General features: G+C 47.3%; 1 protein-coding gene across 1 annotated transcript in view; it reads right to left on the reverse strand.

Moving 5' to 3' along the window:
- LOC121833524 (laminin subunit alpha-1-like) overlaps positions 1–19,769 on the reverse strand; it is a 163,711-nt gene that overhangs the window by 51,274 nt on the left and 92,668 nt on the right. The window contains exons 22-31 of the mRNA XM_042286910.1: positions 15,819–15,925; positions 14,231–14,414; positions 12,962–13,101; positions 10,738–10,965; positions 9,428–9,568; positions 8,127–8,300; positions 7,444–7,623; positions 2,668–2,792; positions 2,079–2,199; positions 1,322–1,462 (exon numbers count right to left, since the gene is read on the reverse strand). Of these exons, the coding sequence (XP_042142844.1) occupies positions 1,322–1,462; positions 2,079–2,199; positions 2,668–2,792; positions 7,444–7,623; positions 8,127–8,300; positions 9,428–9,568; positions 10,738–10,965; positions 12,962–13,101; positions 14,231–14,414; positions 15,819–15,925 (1,541 nt within the window). The remainder of the gene's footprint in view (positions 1–1,321; positions 1,463–2,078; positions 2,200–2,667; positions 2,793–7,443; positions 7,624–8,126; positions 8,301–9,427; positions 9,569–10,737; positions 10,966–12,961; positions 13,102–14,230; positions 14,415–15,818; positions 15,926–19,769) is intronic.

Here is a 19,769-nt window from a genome sequence, read left to right on the forward strand (position 1 = left end):
CGTGACTTCGCCAGCACATCGAAAATGAATCGGAATTTTTGAAGCGAATATCAGATATCGCAATATTTGAAGCTGCTGCCCGAAAGACAACTCTAATCTGAACTAAAACATTCCACAACAGTGAGGGTCGTTAGATGCTGCTGCAGATACCTTAAAAGAAGTGCAGGCTGATAAAACTAAATATCCTGTACCATCAGAACTCAGTGTGACATATTTAATTGTATTTTTTATCTGACGAGCAGATACACTTTATTTAAAAAAATGTTTTTTTTGTGTGTGTTTACTTTGTTGAATTTGATATACCCTGTCTTAAAAAGGCGACAGGCGCTGTGTTCCAATAATAGAGATGGGCTTTATATGGCAATCCAGCATTATTTCATTTTCAAGTAATATGCCAACATATGCCGGACCCTGCTCCAAAAGGGCCACTACCTGCTCCAAAATAACATTTTGCCTGCTACAAGGCCTGCTCCAAAAGGTCAAATGGCACTTCCATCACTGAATGGCGGACTGGAGGGCGCCAAGAGTGAGGCGATGAGCCTCTCATACTACGAAGACGTGGTGGTGAATTTTACAGTAATGCTTTATATGACTAGGGTTCCGTGGATTTTTCATGTGCGTCAACAAAAACTCTCAGCGGCCTCTCTTTGTCGTCGTTCCAAGTGCTTGCGTGCTTAGTTTCTTTCCGATCTCCCGGGGTGGCGGTCCCGTTGCGCGTGTCTACTTTCCGCCGGATTACAGTGCCGTCGCGCGTGTCTTGTTTGCTTCGGCTTTTCGGGGCGGCGATAATCGTCCACGGGAATTTATATAAAAAAAGAAACAGAAGGTCAAGTTGCCGTTCTCCGTTTTCAATTTCACTTCTCTCGTCATAATGGGGAGGCTGCGTATAGTCCGGACTCCCGAAGAGCAACGTGCCTATGAAGAGCAACGGTGGGAACGGCAACGAGAGTGTCAGCGGCGGCGGCGGGCGGCAAACACAGCAGATGAAGATCGTGCATAAATGTGTTCGTACCTTTGTTCAAAATTCTGTGTCACGTTTGTGTTGTGAGCTAAACAGCTTCGCTGGTCATCCACCTTCACAGAATGGAATGAATGGCTCATGATCTTTTATTTGTTACGACTGAGCACAGACTGTACACGAGTGCTACATCAACATTTGGCTCTGATTCGTGCTCAATTTGTGAGATTCTTAAGCTAACGCTGACGCAGCACTCGTGTGGAGTCTGTGCCCCGCGCTGGACCCCGATGAATTGCGTCGGAACTCCGGCGCTACGTCCTCGCTTTCTATGGGGTATTGGAAGAGCGGCGGTGTGCCACGTACGATGCAGACGCCGGTCTCCCTGTGACACTCGCGGGTGCGATTGTTGCAGTTGCAGGGCTCGGCGAAGCCGACGAGGTCCAGGATGTCCCGGCTGTCCAGGTAGTTCGGCTTGAACTTGCGGTAGTAGCCCTCCGCAGGATCCTGCCCACGGGAAGGGAGAGCTCAGATCAGGTGATGCACGACAAGCGAGCGCCGGGAAACTGGGATGCCCTAAGTCGAGCTTTGCGTGGAAATGGAAAAAGAAAAGCTAGCATAGCGTTCATTTACATTCTGACGATCCTAACCGTTTCACAGCGCCAGCGAGCTGAGGGGAACCTTTGTCATCCTGCTTCCTGCAGTGGTTTCTGGACGACCCCTCTGGTTCCGTTTGTCTCGCTTACGAAGAAAGGTTTCATACTTCTCGTAAAAAGGTGCTATCACTAAACGTATGCAGTCGCAGGGTGGCTCAATATAGGTATGGAAGACAGAAGTGTTAGGCTGAGTTATTTGTCCCGATTTTCTATCTCTTCCAGGGGGAGAGACAAGAAGAAAATGGAGAACGAGTAAACTGAAAAAAAAGCAATACATATATTCGTATAATTAAAAAGTTGGGTGCTGAGCAGTGCAGGCAAGCACGATACTTCTAGACTATCTCTGTAACTATACAATTGTGTGCTTGAAGTCTCGCCGCACTTCATATTACGATTATGTGTGCCGCTGGAATGTATAATGCTTTGGCGTCTTCTAATGTGACGTCAATGGTCGCAGGAAAGCTCACCTGGCAGGAAGAGGCCGTATACTGGAAGGGGCACCGTCCCTGTTCTATGCCATAAGCCAAGTACGGCGACAGCTCGTGTGGAGACAGAGGCTCCGCAGTCTCCAGGGAGACGTCTTCTAGGCTGCCGAAGACACCACATCCTAAAATGAGTCAATGACCCTCCTGTTTCTCGTGGGATCACGAGGTATGACAACCGTCTGTAACCTGGGAGCAATCCTTGATTTCTGGCCAAGCATAAGGAGTCAAGTGTGAGTTCTAGGTACCTTTTTTTGTGCCGTACATGGTTGATGACTCATTCACTCTATTTTTGAGACAAACACTCTGAGACTAACTTTTAAAATCAAGCCACATCTTGATCACTTCCACTACTAATACAAGCTGACGTTTATACGTTACACGAATTGTACCCTGTGAAACGCATTTCGATAGCTAAATGTCACGACTTATGCAAGTTAAAGTTTATAAATTAGTCAGCAGGCGGGGTGTAGAAATTCCCTATCGCCCACTCTACTGCCATACTGGCTCATATGTATATATACACCTTCTGTGGCTCGGATCGCGGAGGAAACAAAAATAAAGGAAAGAGCACCTGGCAAATTTGACGTCCGGACCGTCCGTGGCCCTGATCAAAATCTTCTGGAGGTTCTGGAGAGCCACCATCAGGATGGCGCGGGTCACCGGGATATGCGGGTTGTCCACTTGGTACCACTCGTCCTGCAGACAGAGAGCTTCGTTTTACATTGGAAGCTGGCCGCGGGTAAAAACCATTTCGAGGACACCTAAGCACTTGTTAAGAGTTGTGAATGCGAAATCGTTCTCGGCGACACGAGGGGCAGAGGCGGCCGCAGCAGCGGCAGGGAGTGCGGCGGTGCGCCGCGCCGACCGACCTGGCTTGCTCTTGACTGCTGCCCCCCTGTGAGGCAGCGGCGGGAGTGCGAAGCTAGGCGCGGAGCGTACTGAAATCACGTGTCATCTCATCGTCATCGCCAGCCTAGCTGAGGGTACCGGTGGACGGCGTTAGACTTCAAAACGTAATGTTAAGCCTAACGTTAGGCCTAACGTTAGGCCAGCGCATACCAACGTCCCCCACCCCACCCCCTTCCCGCTGCACCGCCAGCAGTTCCGCTGGCTCCTTAAAGGAGCTGTGCAACGATTTTAACGTTGAAAGAATTGGCATCTTTTACTTTTGACAATTTTTGTCTTGTCACCAAGGGCAGACAACACACCTCCTTCCTTCAAAATGTTGCGATTCCGCCGCGTAATTGCGAAGCAACTTGAAACTGGAATATTCCCCAACCTGCGGCCGCGAGCGGCAGCCATGAGAACTACGCGGCATGACGTCAATGGGGAATCTTGTAGAAAGATAGCAAGTTGTGCGAATACCTGCTCGATAAAATGTAACTTTTGTATAAATCTTGTTTCAACACGAATATAAATGCGTCAAAAACCTGGTGTCATCTACAAAACTTTTATTATACGAAGTTTTAGATGCGCCATCAATCCTAGGTCCACAAAACCGTCTGCTCTATCTACTACCGCGAACAGCCGCCAGAAGCCGGAGGGGGACGGGGACAGTGCCGGAGGTGTGGCCGGACCCGGATGAGACCTTCCTCCTTTCACCATATTGTTCGCGCTGCGCCAGCACGTGGTCATGCGGTCGCGAGCGGATGAGTTCTCGCTGCTCACTGATGGCTCTAGAGAGAGAGCTTCAATGCAAAAATGTTTCAAAAGCCGGGATTCATGATTAAAAACAAATACCTCCGACTTGCATAAATACCAACAATTTATCAAACGTTTCGTCTCCTATGTGGAAGACATCATCAGTGCGGCTTGGGAACACCCGACCAGCTACCAGCAATCCGATTCTTCTCCTTTCTCTTCATCCGTAGCGCTGGTTCTGCCGACTTCTTCGTCCATGGCATACGGGAGACATTATCATCGTCTGCACTCGCTTTAACTTCTTTTACGTAAAAGACGACGGACGTAAAAGAAGTTGAAGCGAGTGCAGACGATGATAATGTCTCCCGTATGCCATGGACGAAGAAGTCGGCAGAACCAGCGCTACGGATGAAGAGAAGGGAGAAGAAGCGTTAAATTGCTGGTAGCTAGTCGGGTACGTTCCCAGGCTGCACTGATGATGTCTCCCGCATGGGAGACGAAACGTCTGATAAATTGTTGGTGTTGTTATGCAAGTCGGAGTTATTTGTTTTTAAAGATAGGGCTTCACCGAAACCCCGCGCGACCCCGATTGACGTCACAGCGCACGTGACTCGGAAGATGGCGAAGGAGTTGAGAGGTGCCGAAAACCTCAATCTTTGTCCATTTTTAAAATGAAAACTAGGACATGCAGGCAAAATCGTTTTTTTTGTTCTTTACTTCAGAAAGGTCAAGGCACCGACTCCCAACTTATTTAAGTAAATCACTGAAATTGTTGCACAGCTCTTTAACAACGACGACACGGTTGCTATGGGGTCACATAACGCGTCGCAGCCAGTGGGAATTTAGGTGCCGTTTCGCTGCTACAGAAAACGGCGGCTTCGCTCCGTGGGACAGTTAATGCTTTCGCATTAAAACAGATAGTCATCTCAATGCAATTCATTTTTATGCTCCACTGTTGGGTTCGATAAGGGGCGCTGTTCGCACTGGATGTGGGCATCAATAGGTCTTAAGTTTAATAATATTTGTGGAAACATCAAAATAAAGATTATTAGGATAAAATAAATAATACTACCTTAAAGGGCAACTCCACTTCATTTTTGATATTTAGAAAACTATGTAGCCCTCTTCAGTATCATATAGGAAGACCCCATGTCAAATATTACGATCTAATTCAGTTTATATATTTAATAAACTGGCCAGCAAACCTTCAAGCGTGCCAAGTCGCCGAAATCTGCCAACTCTAGCGTGCGGCGCGAGGCGCAATCACCAGCGCAGTCAATGCCACGGAGTTGGAGCGGCCAACGTTGAGCCACTACGTCAGAGGCATGCATACGTCATTCTCACGTTTTGTTTGTTTTTACTTCTCAGAGCGCAATTGAACGATGACGTCATGAGTTTCTCCTCGTGGTGTTGGCTGACCGGGCGTTCACGTGATCACCGTAACACGGATGCGCCTGGGATGCGCTGCCCTGCGCGCTTAAGCGCGATCCAAACCAACGCTTCTTTTTGCGCCTGTAGGTCGTGCGGCTGCGGATGTGACGCATTTTCGTGACGTCGCGCCGCTTCTTCGCTCCTTCCGGGCGCGCACAAGAAAGTTGGTTGTTTTCAACTTCTTTCTCAACGCGCACAAAAACGCGCGGTGACGTATAGGGCGCTCCTGTGTCCCGGCCAATCGGTGGAGGGCAAGCTAGTTCCGGCTCCGCGTTTCTCGCCGTCTGGCTGCCCTCTCCTCCCCCGCCCCCCCCCCCCCCCCCTTTTTATTCTCTTCCAACATGACAACGCGATCTCTCTCTCTCTCTCTTTCTCTCGCCGTCTGGCGCAGTTGCACTTTGCTTGTGCGCTCGTGCCGAAGTTTCGCCCGTCCAAACCAAAGCGCACGGTTCTGACTCAGAAAGCGCGCCCGGAAACAGCAAAAACGCTACGAAATGCGTCACATCCGCAGCCGCACGACCTACAGGCGCAAAAAGAAGCGTTGGTTTGGATCGCGCTTTATCGGTCTGTTTCTCCGCTCCTTTTCTCCTCTTTTGTCTTCTCCCCTTCCCCCTCGCCCCCGGGCCATCACCGTTCACGCCATGCGGAGCGACCTGCCCGCGTCCAATAAAAAAAAAAAAAAAAAAAAAGACCTCGCTCGGTTTCTTGCTTTCTCCCGAGCGTCACAAGACCACGTGGTTCGACGTGACCTGCCACGACTCTGACGACCCAAGACCAATGTTGCCTGACGCAACCGAAGTTTCGGTTTCGGTATCTGCTGATGTTTAAATTAGGATTACACAAATATTCCACATTTCGCGAATCCGAAGACGTAGAGTTGTTTAGTAGTGCTTTGTGAATGTGAATCACATGGAAGCCTAAATTTTTCGGAATTGAGTGGAGTTGCCCTTTAAGCAGGAAAATGTTAACGCATAGATGCGACAAAACGTTAAAAAATAACGATATGCAATGTTTCTTTGGTTGCTTGTGCCTTTTTGAATACATGCCTTCAAATGAAGGCTCTAACATATACCACGATCGGACATAAGGCTTACATAAGACCTGCAACATTTTTGTACACTTGAAAGTTCATTGTCCTAATAACTGATGACGCTGATTTTAAAATTGCGATTACAAATCTTTTCGCTGTTCCTTAGTCATTGTTACTATTTTTGCCTTATTCGTTGATATACTCATATATGTTTGTGTTGAAACTCCCTCCTCTTTGTAATGCCCACGTGCCCCGAGAGAAAATAAATGAAATGTATTTTTTCCCGATTCCCAGTGGCCCGTGTTCTTTTGACGACTGTCATGGCGGTTTTCTCAACTCAACCGCTGAATTCAACTAGGTGGTGCAAACATCTAAGGATACGATTTTTTTTTCTTTCTTTTCGCGAACGCCTTTCTTTTTTTTACCTTTGGATGCTTGGACAGGAATCTACTGTAGCCATCACAGTTCGCTGCTCCGAAACCATAGATACATTTTGTCATTTTGGGCTATTTCCAATAACCTAGCTAGTTCCACCGATACCACTGGCAGCGGTGCCGAGTACACTTCGTAAGCAACCTTCTTTATTCTTGAGCTTCGAACGCCTGCTACAAATTAAGAGCGTGTTTATAAACAAATAAAGAACGCGTTCATAAACATGTTATTTATTCTGGTTTTGAAATGCCAGCAATTATAGTATTGGTCCCTAGTTTACGCAGTCCTTCTCTCATTACTACAGCAAACATAAGGAGACTGAGGGTTTAGGCTTTGGAGAAACTTAGACACAGTGCCCAGAGGGCGTTTCCCACTGGTATGTTCAACGTCCTATACTGGTCACGCATCAAAAGTGATTCCGAAGTTGCGACAATTTAAATCCTCTGCCAGCGTGTCACACTGTCGTATGTCAGGATACTGGCAGTTGTTTGAAAACCTTCCGGCAGCAAGAGTGAGCGAACGCAAGTGTCGCTTTCGTTGTAGCGTTCCAGCTCTAGACTGCTGGAGCTTCCGTGGTCTGTCAAGCTCGAGAACCACATACACCAGAACAGATGTCTGCCGCGTCTACCTCCGCTGATGGGCCTTCGCTAGGATTGCAGCATGCAACAATATGACGCTTCTATGGCGTTACCAAGCGGAAATCGAAGGACCATAGATGAGTATGCGATAAGCTAAGCACTTTCCAACGAGTTCCAGCTTCCAGACACCATAGTTTAGGTGTAGAGAACAACGAGGCACATGAACCTCCCTCACCTCGTGGAGGGGCACGGAGTAGAAGCCCGTCTCGGAGGGTTCCTTGGGGCGGTGGGCGAGCAATATGCGGTGGTTCCCTTGCAGGAACACCAGCGGGAACTGGCGCAGCTGGGCCTCTGGGAACACGTCCCGGGAACGGCTCTCCACCCGGAAGCGGAGCTTCCCATTATACGATAGAACCTGGGCACAAGGAGATGGCTGCTGATCATGGCCAACTCTTAAATGGGCACTCCGATTTTACGTAGAAATCTGACAGAACTTTTGTTTGAGTTCTGTTAAATCCTTAAAACGAAACACACTAGGTTTCTCGTTGTTCCGTATATCGAATGGCATTACACAAACTGGCATTATTCTTTCGTTCATACGTACACAACTGAAATTAAATTTCAGTTTGTTCAAGAGTTTTTCATTACAGTTTCTGTGCCCCTTAATAAAGGCAAAATGTATGCTACTTCAACAATGAAGTATGCCCAAATGCAGCCTTGAATACTGGTTCTACATTTTTCGTCGTGTGGATCGTATTGAATATATTTCTGAAAACAGTTTAGAAGTTTTTGGAGGCGATTCAAAATTAGGAGGCCCCCAAATCCTTAAGTATCATAACATTTTCTTTTGAGAACTCGCAAGGAAGCTAACACCTGTTCCAGCCCAGTAAGTTTGTCTAGAGTCTAGACTGTGGTCACCTTGTCACCCAGGAACTGGTCTGGCAAAGACCAGTAGAGCGGCTGGTCCAGAACGTAGGGCACGGGCAGCAGAGTTGAGCCTGGCCGCGTCCCTGGTATGACTCTGTAGTGATGCACTCTGTCCAGCTCTGCTTCGCCCACGGTCATTGTCACGTCCCTTCGAGGTGTTGACACCTGCCGTGGGATAATCCAGGTCTTTTACATTGGGTGCGTATATAAAGTGTCACCTCGAGTTTTTTTTCTTTAGGCAATGTGTGACTTGCCACCTTGTCCCATATGGTTTGTAAAAAAAGTTTCTCTTTGGGTAGAAGCAGAACAGGTATTTTTGGAAAGGCCACCTTAAATTATTACACACAGAGACACACACATACACACTTACAAACACAAACAAAACAACTTTTGTTGCGGGTTTTGTACCGTGACACAGTTCGTGCAGTGTGATGTTACGCTTAAATACAAATCAGCTCTGTTTTTATAGGGAATATATTTGACCTGTCACCTTCTCCCATCTGGTTTGAAAAAAAAAAGTTTAATCTTTGGGGGAGAAACAAAATGGGTACTCTTGGAAAAGACACCTTAAATTATTACCTACACAAACACACACACGCACGAACACTCACCAAAAAAATCTTTTGTAGGTATGTCGGTTTTGTGATAGAGTTCAGGCTGTAATATCGCGCTTAAATACAAACGAGGACTCTGCGAAAAATAACGTCAGGATCAGCTTTACCTGCACAGAGTGACATTTATATATAGTAACTGGTCACCCTGCAAAAGAGGGGTGTACAGACTATGGTGCGCTTGGCAGTGAGTTTACTATGACGTACGCCCATCGTGATAAACTACCACCACATACTTTAACTGCTTGACTGTTAAGCTGTGTTTTTTTACTGAACATAATTATTTTTGTGAAGGTTTTCTTATGGTTAGCACGATGCATTTCAAAACCATATATAAAAACAAATTCAGAGTGACGCATTCATGCTATCACAATACGAGTCAAAAGTAAAGTACAAAAGTAGGATTTAATACACCGCAAACGATGTAAATTGAAACTGAGTCTTAATGCGCTGGACGTAGGTGGAAAAAAGGACAATCGATGGTCCGTTTTAAATCGATGCATCTATTAAACTGCATAAAAACAAAGCAACGAGATTCACAACAACAACAGTAACAAAAAAGACCCACACAGTTTGAGCTGTGGTCTAGAAGAAAAGTATCTTTGTTTCTTTGTTCGCCGCCTCTTGCTCCTACCATTATTCTCAGTGCCCAGCGAATTCGCATAGAAAATGTAGACTTACCTGGCCCCAGACCATGTTGGCCTGACTGCAACGTTCCGAGCGACCGAACATGAAGCACTCGGTGCAGCCTCGAGGGTTGCTCTCCACGAGCGAGAAGGCGCCTTCCCGACAGCGGTCGCACTGTCTCCCGACCACGTTCACCTGCAGACGAGAGCACGGGACAATGTACGCTCACTACTGAGTCCATGGTCGGCTAAAAGGCCGCTTGTTTAAATTGAATCTAATATATTATTGCTGTAGATAGCATCATGGCTGACCTCCACTAAGAGTGTAACGTTTTAAGTCACCTTTCTGTGGTAAATCACGTTATAATAATACGGAAACACCAATTTCGGTTAAAGCTCGAAAACATCACAATCTCCAAAATGTCATTCAGGAGCACACATTGAAATCCAGGACACCCTGGTTCTTCAAAACTGCATTTTATAAGATTGAAACGTGCGTACAAAACATGCACAATGAAGACAAGAAAGAAGACAGGACAGGCGCTTTTTGTGTCTTCATTGTCCTTGTTTTGTTAACACTTTACAGCAAAACTGTTATGCACTAGGATCTGAAAAAAAAAAAAAAAAAATGCGTCCATGGATAGTAGCAAAAGACTCAAGCTTAGACGGCGCTTCTTCGTTCTGATTGGTCGTAGCAAGGATAAATAAAAAGAGGGAGCAACCCACGTGAATCAGCCTTCTTTGGCATTATTAAATAGTGAGGTCTTGATCTCTTTTTATCATCTACGGTCACCGACCTATCTCAGGTAAGAGTGCGCTGTGACGAGGCTGAGGGCAGAACGCGCCGATCTAACCTTCTTTTCTTTCGCCTCCGCGATGCTGATAAAGAGACTTGGGCTCAAGCGGAAATAAAGGCATTTAAACACGTGTTTTCATTGCAATCATATGTAAATTGTATAGATGTCGTATAGTTGTCGTAAAGTTGTCGTAAAGGTCAAAGTTTTGCTGGCATATGTAAATCGTATAGATGTCGTATAGTTGTCGTAAAGTTATCGTAAAGTTGTCGTAAAGGTAAAAGTTTCGCTGGCATATGTAAATCGGATAGATGTCGTATAGTTGTAAAGTTGTAAAAATAAAAGTTTCGCTGGCATATGTAAATCGTATAGATGTTGTATAGTTGTCGTAAAGTTATCGTAAAGGTAAAAATTTCGCTGGTCCTCTATCTTCATGTGAAGTGGATGGGCTCTACAATTTTTAACCTTTGAATCAGTATGAACCAACCAGACAAAACCCAAGGTTTAATGCGGTATTTCAGCCCATCCATGTCCACAACGAAGAGTGGAGGGGCGTGCGCGGGAGGCTCACCTTGCAGGGGCACTGTCCCCTCTCGTCGCACTGGCAAACACCACCGACGCATGCCTTGGGGTCGGTGCCCGCCGGGTGGCAGTCGCAGCGCTTGCAGTTGGGGAAGTTGTAGTAGCCCGCGCGGCACCTATCGCAGCGTTGGCCCTCGAAGCCCTCGAGGCACTGGCACTGGCCGGTCAGTTCCTCGCAGTTGGGGCTCAGGGAGCCCAGCTTGTTGCAGCCGCACAACTGCGAGAAACAGAACCCTCCCGCTTGATTTTTGTATTTCTCGGGTTCATGTCTGGAGTGACCTCTTATTGACGCTTCGTCTTTTTGCTTCCGCGGTTGCTGATTGCGTTGATTGGATTGTCCTTTATTCGTGACACGGCCTGAAATTATACGTTTGAGTTTTCGTCCGGTAAATAATAGGCTTCACGAAAGCGAATATGCCGCTAACAAGAGACACATTTCTCCCGAATACACAGAAAGAATAAAACACATGAAGGTGTAAATTTCTCCCGGCGGCACGTTCGCTTTGCGCCCAGCGCAACAGCTTTTGTTCGGACGCTACACGCAGAGCATACACCTCCGAGCGAAATTCGTCGCCTTTTAGCAACGTATCTGCTTCATGGAGGCGAGCCTTAAAGGTACCCTGCAATCATATTTAAGCGTCTACCTTTTTTGCGGTTTCCCCGTCTCTTGGGGCTCGGGCAAGCCAGCGGGCACTGAGTGAGCAACTAAATATCAATCCGTCATATTTTAACCGGAGGACGCGGAAACCTCCTCCACCTACGGGGCGACCCGCGGTACCGAAAGCGCGGAAAATGTTACGCCTTTGGTCCTGAGCTTACTACTGGTCAGAGCCACTAAAAGCTACTTTTTAGTCGAAATACAAAATATAAGTGGCGCAAACCGTTTCAATTATTTATAAAAGTAGTTTTTGTTCAGTATTTTATATCAGAAAAGAAACAAATGCAGTTTATAAAGTACGGAAACAAGAAATGATCCGTCAACACACCCGCCACCAAGCGGTGGAAAAGGGGGCGCATACGCAGTGGGATCAGGCACCGATGAGCGGCGAGCGTAGAAAGGTCCCGGATGTACGCGGCGGCCCTGCGGTTGTTACGGGCTCGAGGATCCGACCGGTTCCAAGCGTTCCGAAGGCCTTCGGCGAGAAGGTTTGGCTTGCGGTTCGGCCGTTTGGCGGTATGGCAGCGCGAAGTGGCTCCCGTTCTGATCTGATCTTTACCCCGTGTTTACTGTCGTTTGTGGCCAATGAAGTGTCATGCCGAATTAGTGTTTAATCGCGCAGCAAATGCAATGTGAGCCGCCCTGGCTGCCCGCTCCATACAGTTTATCCAGAACATGCTTTAGTGGCGCCCTCTCGAGCCGTCAACACGGAGTGCGGCAGCCGTGAGCGCTTGCCTAGCTCACTACCCCTCCTCTAGTTCACGGCCACTCAAGCGATCTCTGACGTCATGAAGGAGGTTATTTTTTGCTTGTTTTGGTCATTTTAGTTTGTCTATAACTTTCAAAATAAAGCGAAATTCGAGAAAAGAAAAGTTTCGTTAAGCTACTACGTTCAGTGCGCTCAAGTTCAATGCAAATTAAAAAAAAACAAAAAAAAACAGTAAAGAAGGTTTTGCAGGGCCCCTTTAAAGGCCGACGACCAGACTCGATATTCTGCAAGGCAGAAGATCCTCTTCACCATGGGGGAGGAGGAAACAGGCAAAGGTGGAGAGGGTAGAAGAGGGGAGCGGTGGAAGGGGATAAAATGTTGAAAGCGCGAACTGGTCGTCGGCCTTTAAGGATATGCGTTGAAATTAATTGCCCGATTTTTATAATTGCATCGCCACCCCTACTAGAAGTGCACCTTGGTATGCAGTATGCTTCACATAAGAAATGAATACAACACCATGGCGGTACCAGCTATTGTGTGTTGCAATGTAAAATCCACAGGAAAAGCTCCTCCTCCACCACGCACTGATCACTTTCCGTAGTGCTTCGTCTGCGCGTGAATAGAATTGTTATCGAAGGTAGAAAGCTTTTACTACAGGCGGAGCTTCTACTGAACATCTTATGCCGCAACAGACTACAGGACAGTGATGCTTTCAGTTTTGACTAACCGCTTAAATGACAAGTTTATCAAACGTGTTCCTCTCAGCCACCACGATCTGATGTAGAAATACAGCATGGTGGCTGGTGGTAGGTCATGTGCAATCTTCGACGTCTGACGTGTGATCACCTTGCATCCGTCGATGGGGTCGTAGCCCCAGGCCCCCGTGTTGCAGCGGTCGCAGCGACGTCCGCCCGTGTTCTTGGGGCAGACGCAGCGCCCGGTCTCCTCGTCGCACACGTGACCTGGAGCCTCGCACGGCTCACACTCTGCGCGTCCAGGGCACACACGTTCAAAGAACAACACAACCGCCAATGAAGGTGCATGAGCTGACTGAGTATAGCACTCTCGCTCACCTGTCTTGCTACTCTAGGCAATTCTGCCAAGAATCGCAAAGTAATATACATGTGATTCAGATTAAGTGACTTTGTGATGAATTCCACTACATTTGAGAGAGCATTGATTACTACGTCAAAACATTTTTTTTCTTCTTCGGTCGCGAAGTCTCAACCGGAATCATGGTCCAGGACTCTCGATAACCGTCAAGGGATAATTTGCGAAAATTCCAAATGACCACAGGTGAGGCGCGCAATGAATTGTAAGAACGTGTTGTACACGCTGTATGCTCCCCATCCCGTATTTTCTTGCACAGCATCTACCTAGACATATGCTACGCAACACGAGAGAGAGAGAGAGAGAGAGAGCGCGGGGGAGAAACGGTGTTGCAGTTCGGTTGCTCGCCTGCCCACGTCTGGTCACTGATATTTTATAGCCGTTTCCCATAATACCTTTCGGCATTTATTGGAAGTTCTAACTCGGCCAGAATCGCCTATATAATCTGAAGGTTGAGTTTTTCCCTGAAAGTTCAATATGCACAAGAAAGAACATTGTCCAGTAAACATTGGTAGCATTTTCCCAAAGTGACAAGTTACAACATATCAGAAAGAAACGTTATGGACAACTATGGGACACAACAAATTTCATAGAAATGCAGCCTTGTCATCATCTTTCATTCCTTTCTAATATTTTTCCCAAATTGCCACAGTATACCAGCACACTCCTCGTCTTCATCCCTTAAAAGTTTTCTGCCCGAAACGTGTTCTCTACGAGACAACCCGGGAGAAATAATAATAGACCTATTGCTAAATTACCCAATCATCAAAGAGAATGCAGAGAATGGTGTTCCATGCGCTGCACGTGCTGGCGTCAGCAGTTGTAACTTTTCTAAAGCAAATTCCTAAAACAAATGGCACCTTGCCCACGCGTTCGTCAACTCTTTATTTGGTTATTTACTTCGAATTCTTTATACGGAAAAAGCGTGCGCGTGTGGCACGTGGAACACCAGTCCCTGCATTCTCCTTGATGCTTGGGTAATATAGCAATATGTCTATTGCGTACCTTTACAGCCCTGGTGAGAGAACCGGTAGTGTCCCGGGAGGCAGACGTCGCACGCCAGTCCGCCGACGCCCGGCTTGCAGGGACATTGACCCGTGCGGTCGTCGCACTGGACGTTGCGCGAGCCCGTGACGTTGCAGGCGCACGGCTCACAGCCCTTCGGGGAAGCGAGGTTCCAGAAGCCGGGCTGTGGCAGAAGAAACAGCATGAACTCGACTGTTCATGCAGCGGCACTTGCTCGACAGTCTTATTCAATTACAATCGGTTTAGGACATTCTCTAGTTCAAACACACTCTGCCACTTTCCACTCCTTACAGGCTATTTGTCCCAAAACCATTTACCCAATGGATATCAAACGCCAAAGTGCAATTCTAAGTATATTGTTTTCAAGGATAATGGTATTCGCTTCTGACGTAATTGAATAATGTCAGCGTTTTTTCTCTGACGACATGAGCAAAACAGTTTTATCTGTTGGGCTCTTCCAACAATGAATGTTCACATGCAGTCTCACTATAAATAGGGTATCAAATCTTATCAATATAAAAACAAAGAAAAAAAAAGTGAAAGCCGTTCACCACTCCCTGTAACGCCGAATTGGAGCGCAGCTCTTGAGGAGGAGGAGGGGAGGGTACTGAGGGCCACGTGTTCTCGGGGCGGGGGGGGGGGGGGTAACGTGACCCCCCCCCCGAGGGCACGTGACCTTGGTGGGGTCACGTGGGGGCAAACACGTGCCCCCTCAGAGGTCACGTGACCTCGGGAGGGGGTCACGTGACTCCCCAGGTCACGTGACCCCCCGGGTCACGTGACCGAACTTTCCCCGCTAAATCCTAGCGGAAAAAATTTCCCCGCTAAATGTAGCGGAAAAAATTTCCCCGCTAAATCTAGCGTAAAAAATTTCCCCGCTAAATCTAGCGGAAAAAATTTCCCCGCTAAATCTAGCGGAAAAAATTTCCCCGCTAAATCTAGCGGAAAAATTTCCCCGTCAAATCTAGCGGAAACAATTTTCCCGCTAAATCTAGCGGAAAACTTTCCCCGCTAAATCTAGCGTAAAAAATTTCCCCGCTAAATCTAGCGGAAAACTTTCCCCGCTAAATCTAGCGGGAAAATTTTTCCGCTACATTTTACGGGGAAATTTTTCCGCTAGATTTAGTGGGGAAATTTTTTCCGCTAGATTTAGCGGGGAAATTTTTTCCGCTAGATGTAGCGGGGAAATTTTTTCCGCTAGATTTAGCGGGGAAATTTTTTCCGCTAGATTTAGCGGGGAAATTTTTCCGCTAGATTTAGCGGGGAAATTTTTTCCGCTAGATTTAGCAGGGAAATTTACCCATAATGCACCGCGCGGTTACGCCGACGGCGACGGCGACGGCGACGCCGCTCAAGCCGGGAACGGGCCCCTAAGAGCTGCGCTCTAAAACGCACGGAAGTTTTAATTTAAAAGTGCCAAAATCTATAGACGAGGCTGGTCCATCTCGGAGTCAAATGTCACGCTTCAAACCCAAGGAATCCCCTTCAGACTCAGTGATCAGCAGGGCTCTTCATTCAAAACGTTCCAAACCACTAGGAATCGGAGGTAAAAGGCAGAGAGGCTCACCTTGCACCGGTCGCAAGCGCGTCCCACCACGTTGGGCTTGCAGGGACACTGCCCCGTGCGCTCGTCGCAGTGGGTGTCCAGGGATCCGTGGGGGTCACATCCGCACCCTGAGGGAGAGCACAGGAGACGAAATATAGTTTAATGAGAGAGAGCGATGACGTGTAGAAGCTAGGGGGACCCTGCAACGCTCTTTAACCGCACAGTGTCCATAAAATGTTTCTTTTTTTATTACGAAAATAAACTACGCATTAGCGAACGCTATTTCCCCCGAAATGTAGTGCTAGCGGTGCGGATCACATGCAACTTTTTCAGAACTAATCGTTATAATATTCAAAAGAAATAAGTGCTTTTCTTAAACTTTTATTGGTGGAGCGGGGTCCGTTCTCGGAAACATGTGAAAACTGCCCATGTATTTGTGAGCTTGTGGGCCACCATTGCAGCATTGAAAATTAAGAAAAAAAATCGCTTATAGCTTTTGAATAGTGACGGTTTGTTCTGAAACTTTAGCAGCTGGTCAGACTGCTAGCGCTACATTTGAACGGAACGTGAGTGTTCGACGATGCGTAGTTTAACTTTTTGCAAATAAAAAACACTTTTTTTTTTTCGGGATACCCTGTATTTTTTAGCTTGAATTATCTACGCCAGAACTACAGGATCCGATCGAGAAAAGTAAACCCTACTTTTCGGCCCGCATAAAAAAAAACTACGCATCGCAGAACGCTCAAACTCCTCCAGAATGTAACCCTAGTGGTCACAACCAGATGCCAAAGCTTCAGCCCGAACGGACACCTTATTCAAAAGTAATAAGTGATTTTATGAAAATTTCAATGGGAAAATGGAGCCCATTTTTGCCCGTTTTCGGTTTCTGGTGCCATAGAGCCCCATATATTTGAAAACTCTGTCGGCCGCCATTTTCCCATTGAACTTTTCAGAAAATCACTTATAACATTTGAATAAGGTATCGGATTGTTCTGAAACTTTGGCATTTTACTTGGACCGCTAGGGTTACATTCTGGCGGAGTTTGAGCGTTCTGCGATGCGTAGATTTTTTACGTGAAATAGATCGAGAAGTTTTGTCACTATTCCTTATTGATTTGTGAAGTTATCGGTGTAAATTAATAGACAGCCAAAACGACAAATACGTCACTCCCCCCCCCCCCCCCCCCCACACACACACGTGCAGTTCTAGAGCGCAGCTCTTAGGGGCCCGTTTCCGGCTTGAGCGGCGTCGGCGTTGGCGTCGGCGTCGGCGTCGGCGTCGGCGTAACCGCGCGGTGCATCATGGGAAATGTCCCATAATGCACCGCGCGAGCCCCCCACCGGGGTCACGTGACCTCGTGGGGGGGCACGTGACCCCCCCGAGGTCACGTGACCCCGGTGCATCATGGGAAATGTCCCATAATGCACCGCGCGAGCCCCCCACCGGGGTCACGTGACCTCGTGGGGGGCACGTGACCCCCCCTTGAGGTCACGTGACCCCCCGAAGTCACGTGACTCCCCTGAGGTCACGTGACCCCCCGCCGATGTCACGTGACCCCCCAATGATGTCATCGTCACTGATGACGTCACCGGCATCCACATCGTCATCGTCATCATCACTGATGACGTCATCATCACTGATGACGTCACCGGCATCCGCATCGTCATCATCACTGATGACGTCACCGGCATCCGCATCGTCATCGTCATCATCACTGATGACGTTACCGACATCCGCATCGTCATCGTAATCATCACTGATGACGTCATCAGCGACGTCACTGATGACGTCACCGACATTTGCATCGTCATCGTCATCATCACTGGTGAAGTCATCAGTGACGTCACTAATGACGTCATCGGTACCCGCATCGTCATCGTCACTGATGACGTCATCAGTGACGTCAGTAACGACATCATCGGCATTGGGGGTCACGTGACTCCCAAGGTCACGTGACCCCCCCCCCTGGTTAGTTTAACCCCCCCCCCCAGTGCCCTTCCCTCCTCCTCCTCAAGAGCTGCGCTCTAATTCGGCGTTACAGGGAGTTGTAAGCAGCTTTCACTTTTTTGGTTATTGTTAAAGGACACATGCAAAGGGAAACAAACATTCTTTTTAAACAGCTTAGATGGAAAGGGGATATCATAAAACGATTTTACAACGAAGAAAAAACAATTTTAGAGCTATATTTCTGGCGCTATACGAATTTGTAGTTGGCGCCGGCGGGCGCCGCGGAAAAGTGGCCCTTATTTATCACGTGACGGACCCATATTTGTCAGGTGGTGCTGGCGCTCTTTCGGAAGCTTCCTATGGCCTCTAAAAATAACTTATTTATTTTTGTTTGAAGTATCACAAAAAACATAGATGAATAAGTAACTTTTAGAGGCCAAAGGGAACTCCCGAAAAAGCGCAAGCAGACGTGATCGACCTGTGCGCCGGTTGGACGACGGCGGCGGCGCCCCGAAGCAGACGAATTTGTGCGGCGGCGGCGACGGGGGCATGGAAAAACGCGTTGAAGCGGCGTCGACAGGCCTACCACGTGACCAGCGGCGGCTCTCGCGGGCGCCAACTACAAATTCGTATAGCGCCGTAAATATAGCTCTTAATTTTTTTTTGTTATAAAATCGTTTTGTGATATCCTTTTCCCATCTAAGCTTCTCTTTAAATTTTTTTTTTCTTTGCATCTTAAGGAAGCCGGAAATCTGCACTCCCTTACGAGGATTTGAACGACCCGTAGATCTAGTTTTTCAGACGAAGGTGCGAGCGAGAACTAAGTGCCACTTTGAGAGGCAAGTCCTGCCTCGGAATGCCAATGATATCCAACACCGTAGACATAATGTAATTAATCTTTCGTGTTGCCAGTGAGCGGCACTTTATCAGAAAGAGCCTTTTGTGTTCTTCTTGCAGTTAATCTTCAAGGTAAAGACTGAGAGAACCGAAAAATTGCGGCACTCCGCTGCTTCATTGAAACGCATCGATGCTATTGCCTATGGCGAGACGACCCAGGCCACGCGGAAGAGAGCGCCGAAGTGTCCGGTACTGGGCCATCCTCTATGTATCGTCATTCCATATAAACCAGGCGAGCTTAAAATGTGCATCATTGACCTGAAGCGGTTTTAGTGGCGTGCATCTGCGTTTTAATTATTCTTAGTTTTTGGTTTCACTTTGAAGAAATGAGACAATGAAAATGATTTTTTATCGTAATTCTAGAGATATTCAATAAGTTCTCAAGGTTAGTACGGACGCCGTTGACCCAAGAAAAAGCTGCATAGTGTACGGCACTGTCGAAGCAACTTGCACGAGTGCGTAGCTTCGTTTGGCGTCTGCTTTATACGAGAGTGCGTGCGTGTAAGACAAAAACATACACTCACACCCTTCTGGGCATTTTGAAAGATAGATGCCTTGACCGCATCTTGGCCTTTTTTTCTAAATAAATATCTGCAGGAGAGACAGCGGTATGGTTTGAGAGAGACAATAGAGAGTTTTAGTAGATCGTACGCTGAGGATAGCGGTCCCGACGGGCGTGAGCCCAAACCGTGCTTCGAAGGGACGGAACGAGCTCCCGCTAGAAAAGCGTAGCCCTCGAATACAATCTACTAAAACTCTCTTATGTACGAATGTTAAGTTTGCAAATAATCGTTCCATCCTGGCGTGGTTGGCACATGATTTCCTTCAGTGGGTAAGAGCAATTCGCAGGGCTTCGAAGGAAGTGCGAGGTCGCTGAAGATATCTGCTTAAATTAATTTATACGTCAAAGCCAACCTAACACTGATTTTTGTTTTCCGAGAGAGCCTTTATTGCAAATAACTTTGAGAAAGTGGAACTGTAATATGAAGCAACTAGTCGCCTTTTTACAAAGACGCGAGAGGGCGAATGATTTAGACCTTTTCAAGATCACTCGGGCACATGAAGAAAATTCGATTCATAAGAGTCTATCAGAAACCTTTTTGACATCGATGAAACGAGATATTGGC

Source organism: Ixodes scapularis, unplaced genomic scaffold (assembly GCF_016920785.2).
Source record: "Ixodes scapularis isolate PalLabHiFi unplaced genomic scaffold, ASM1692078v2 PGA_scaffold8__174_contigs__length_109621045, whole genome shotgun sequence".
Taxonomy (NCBI): domain Eukaryota; kingdom Metazoa; phylum Arthropoda; class Arachnida; order Ixodida; family Ixodidae; genus Ixodes; species Ixodes scapularis.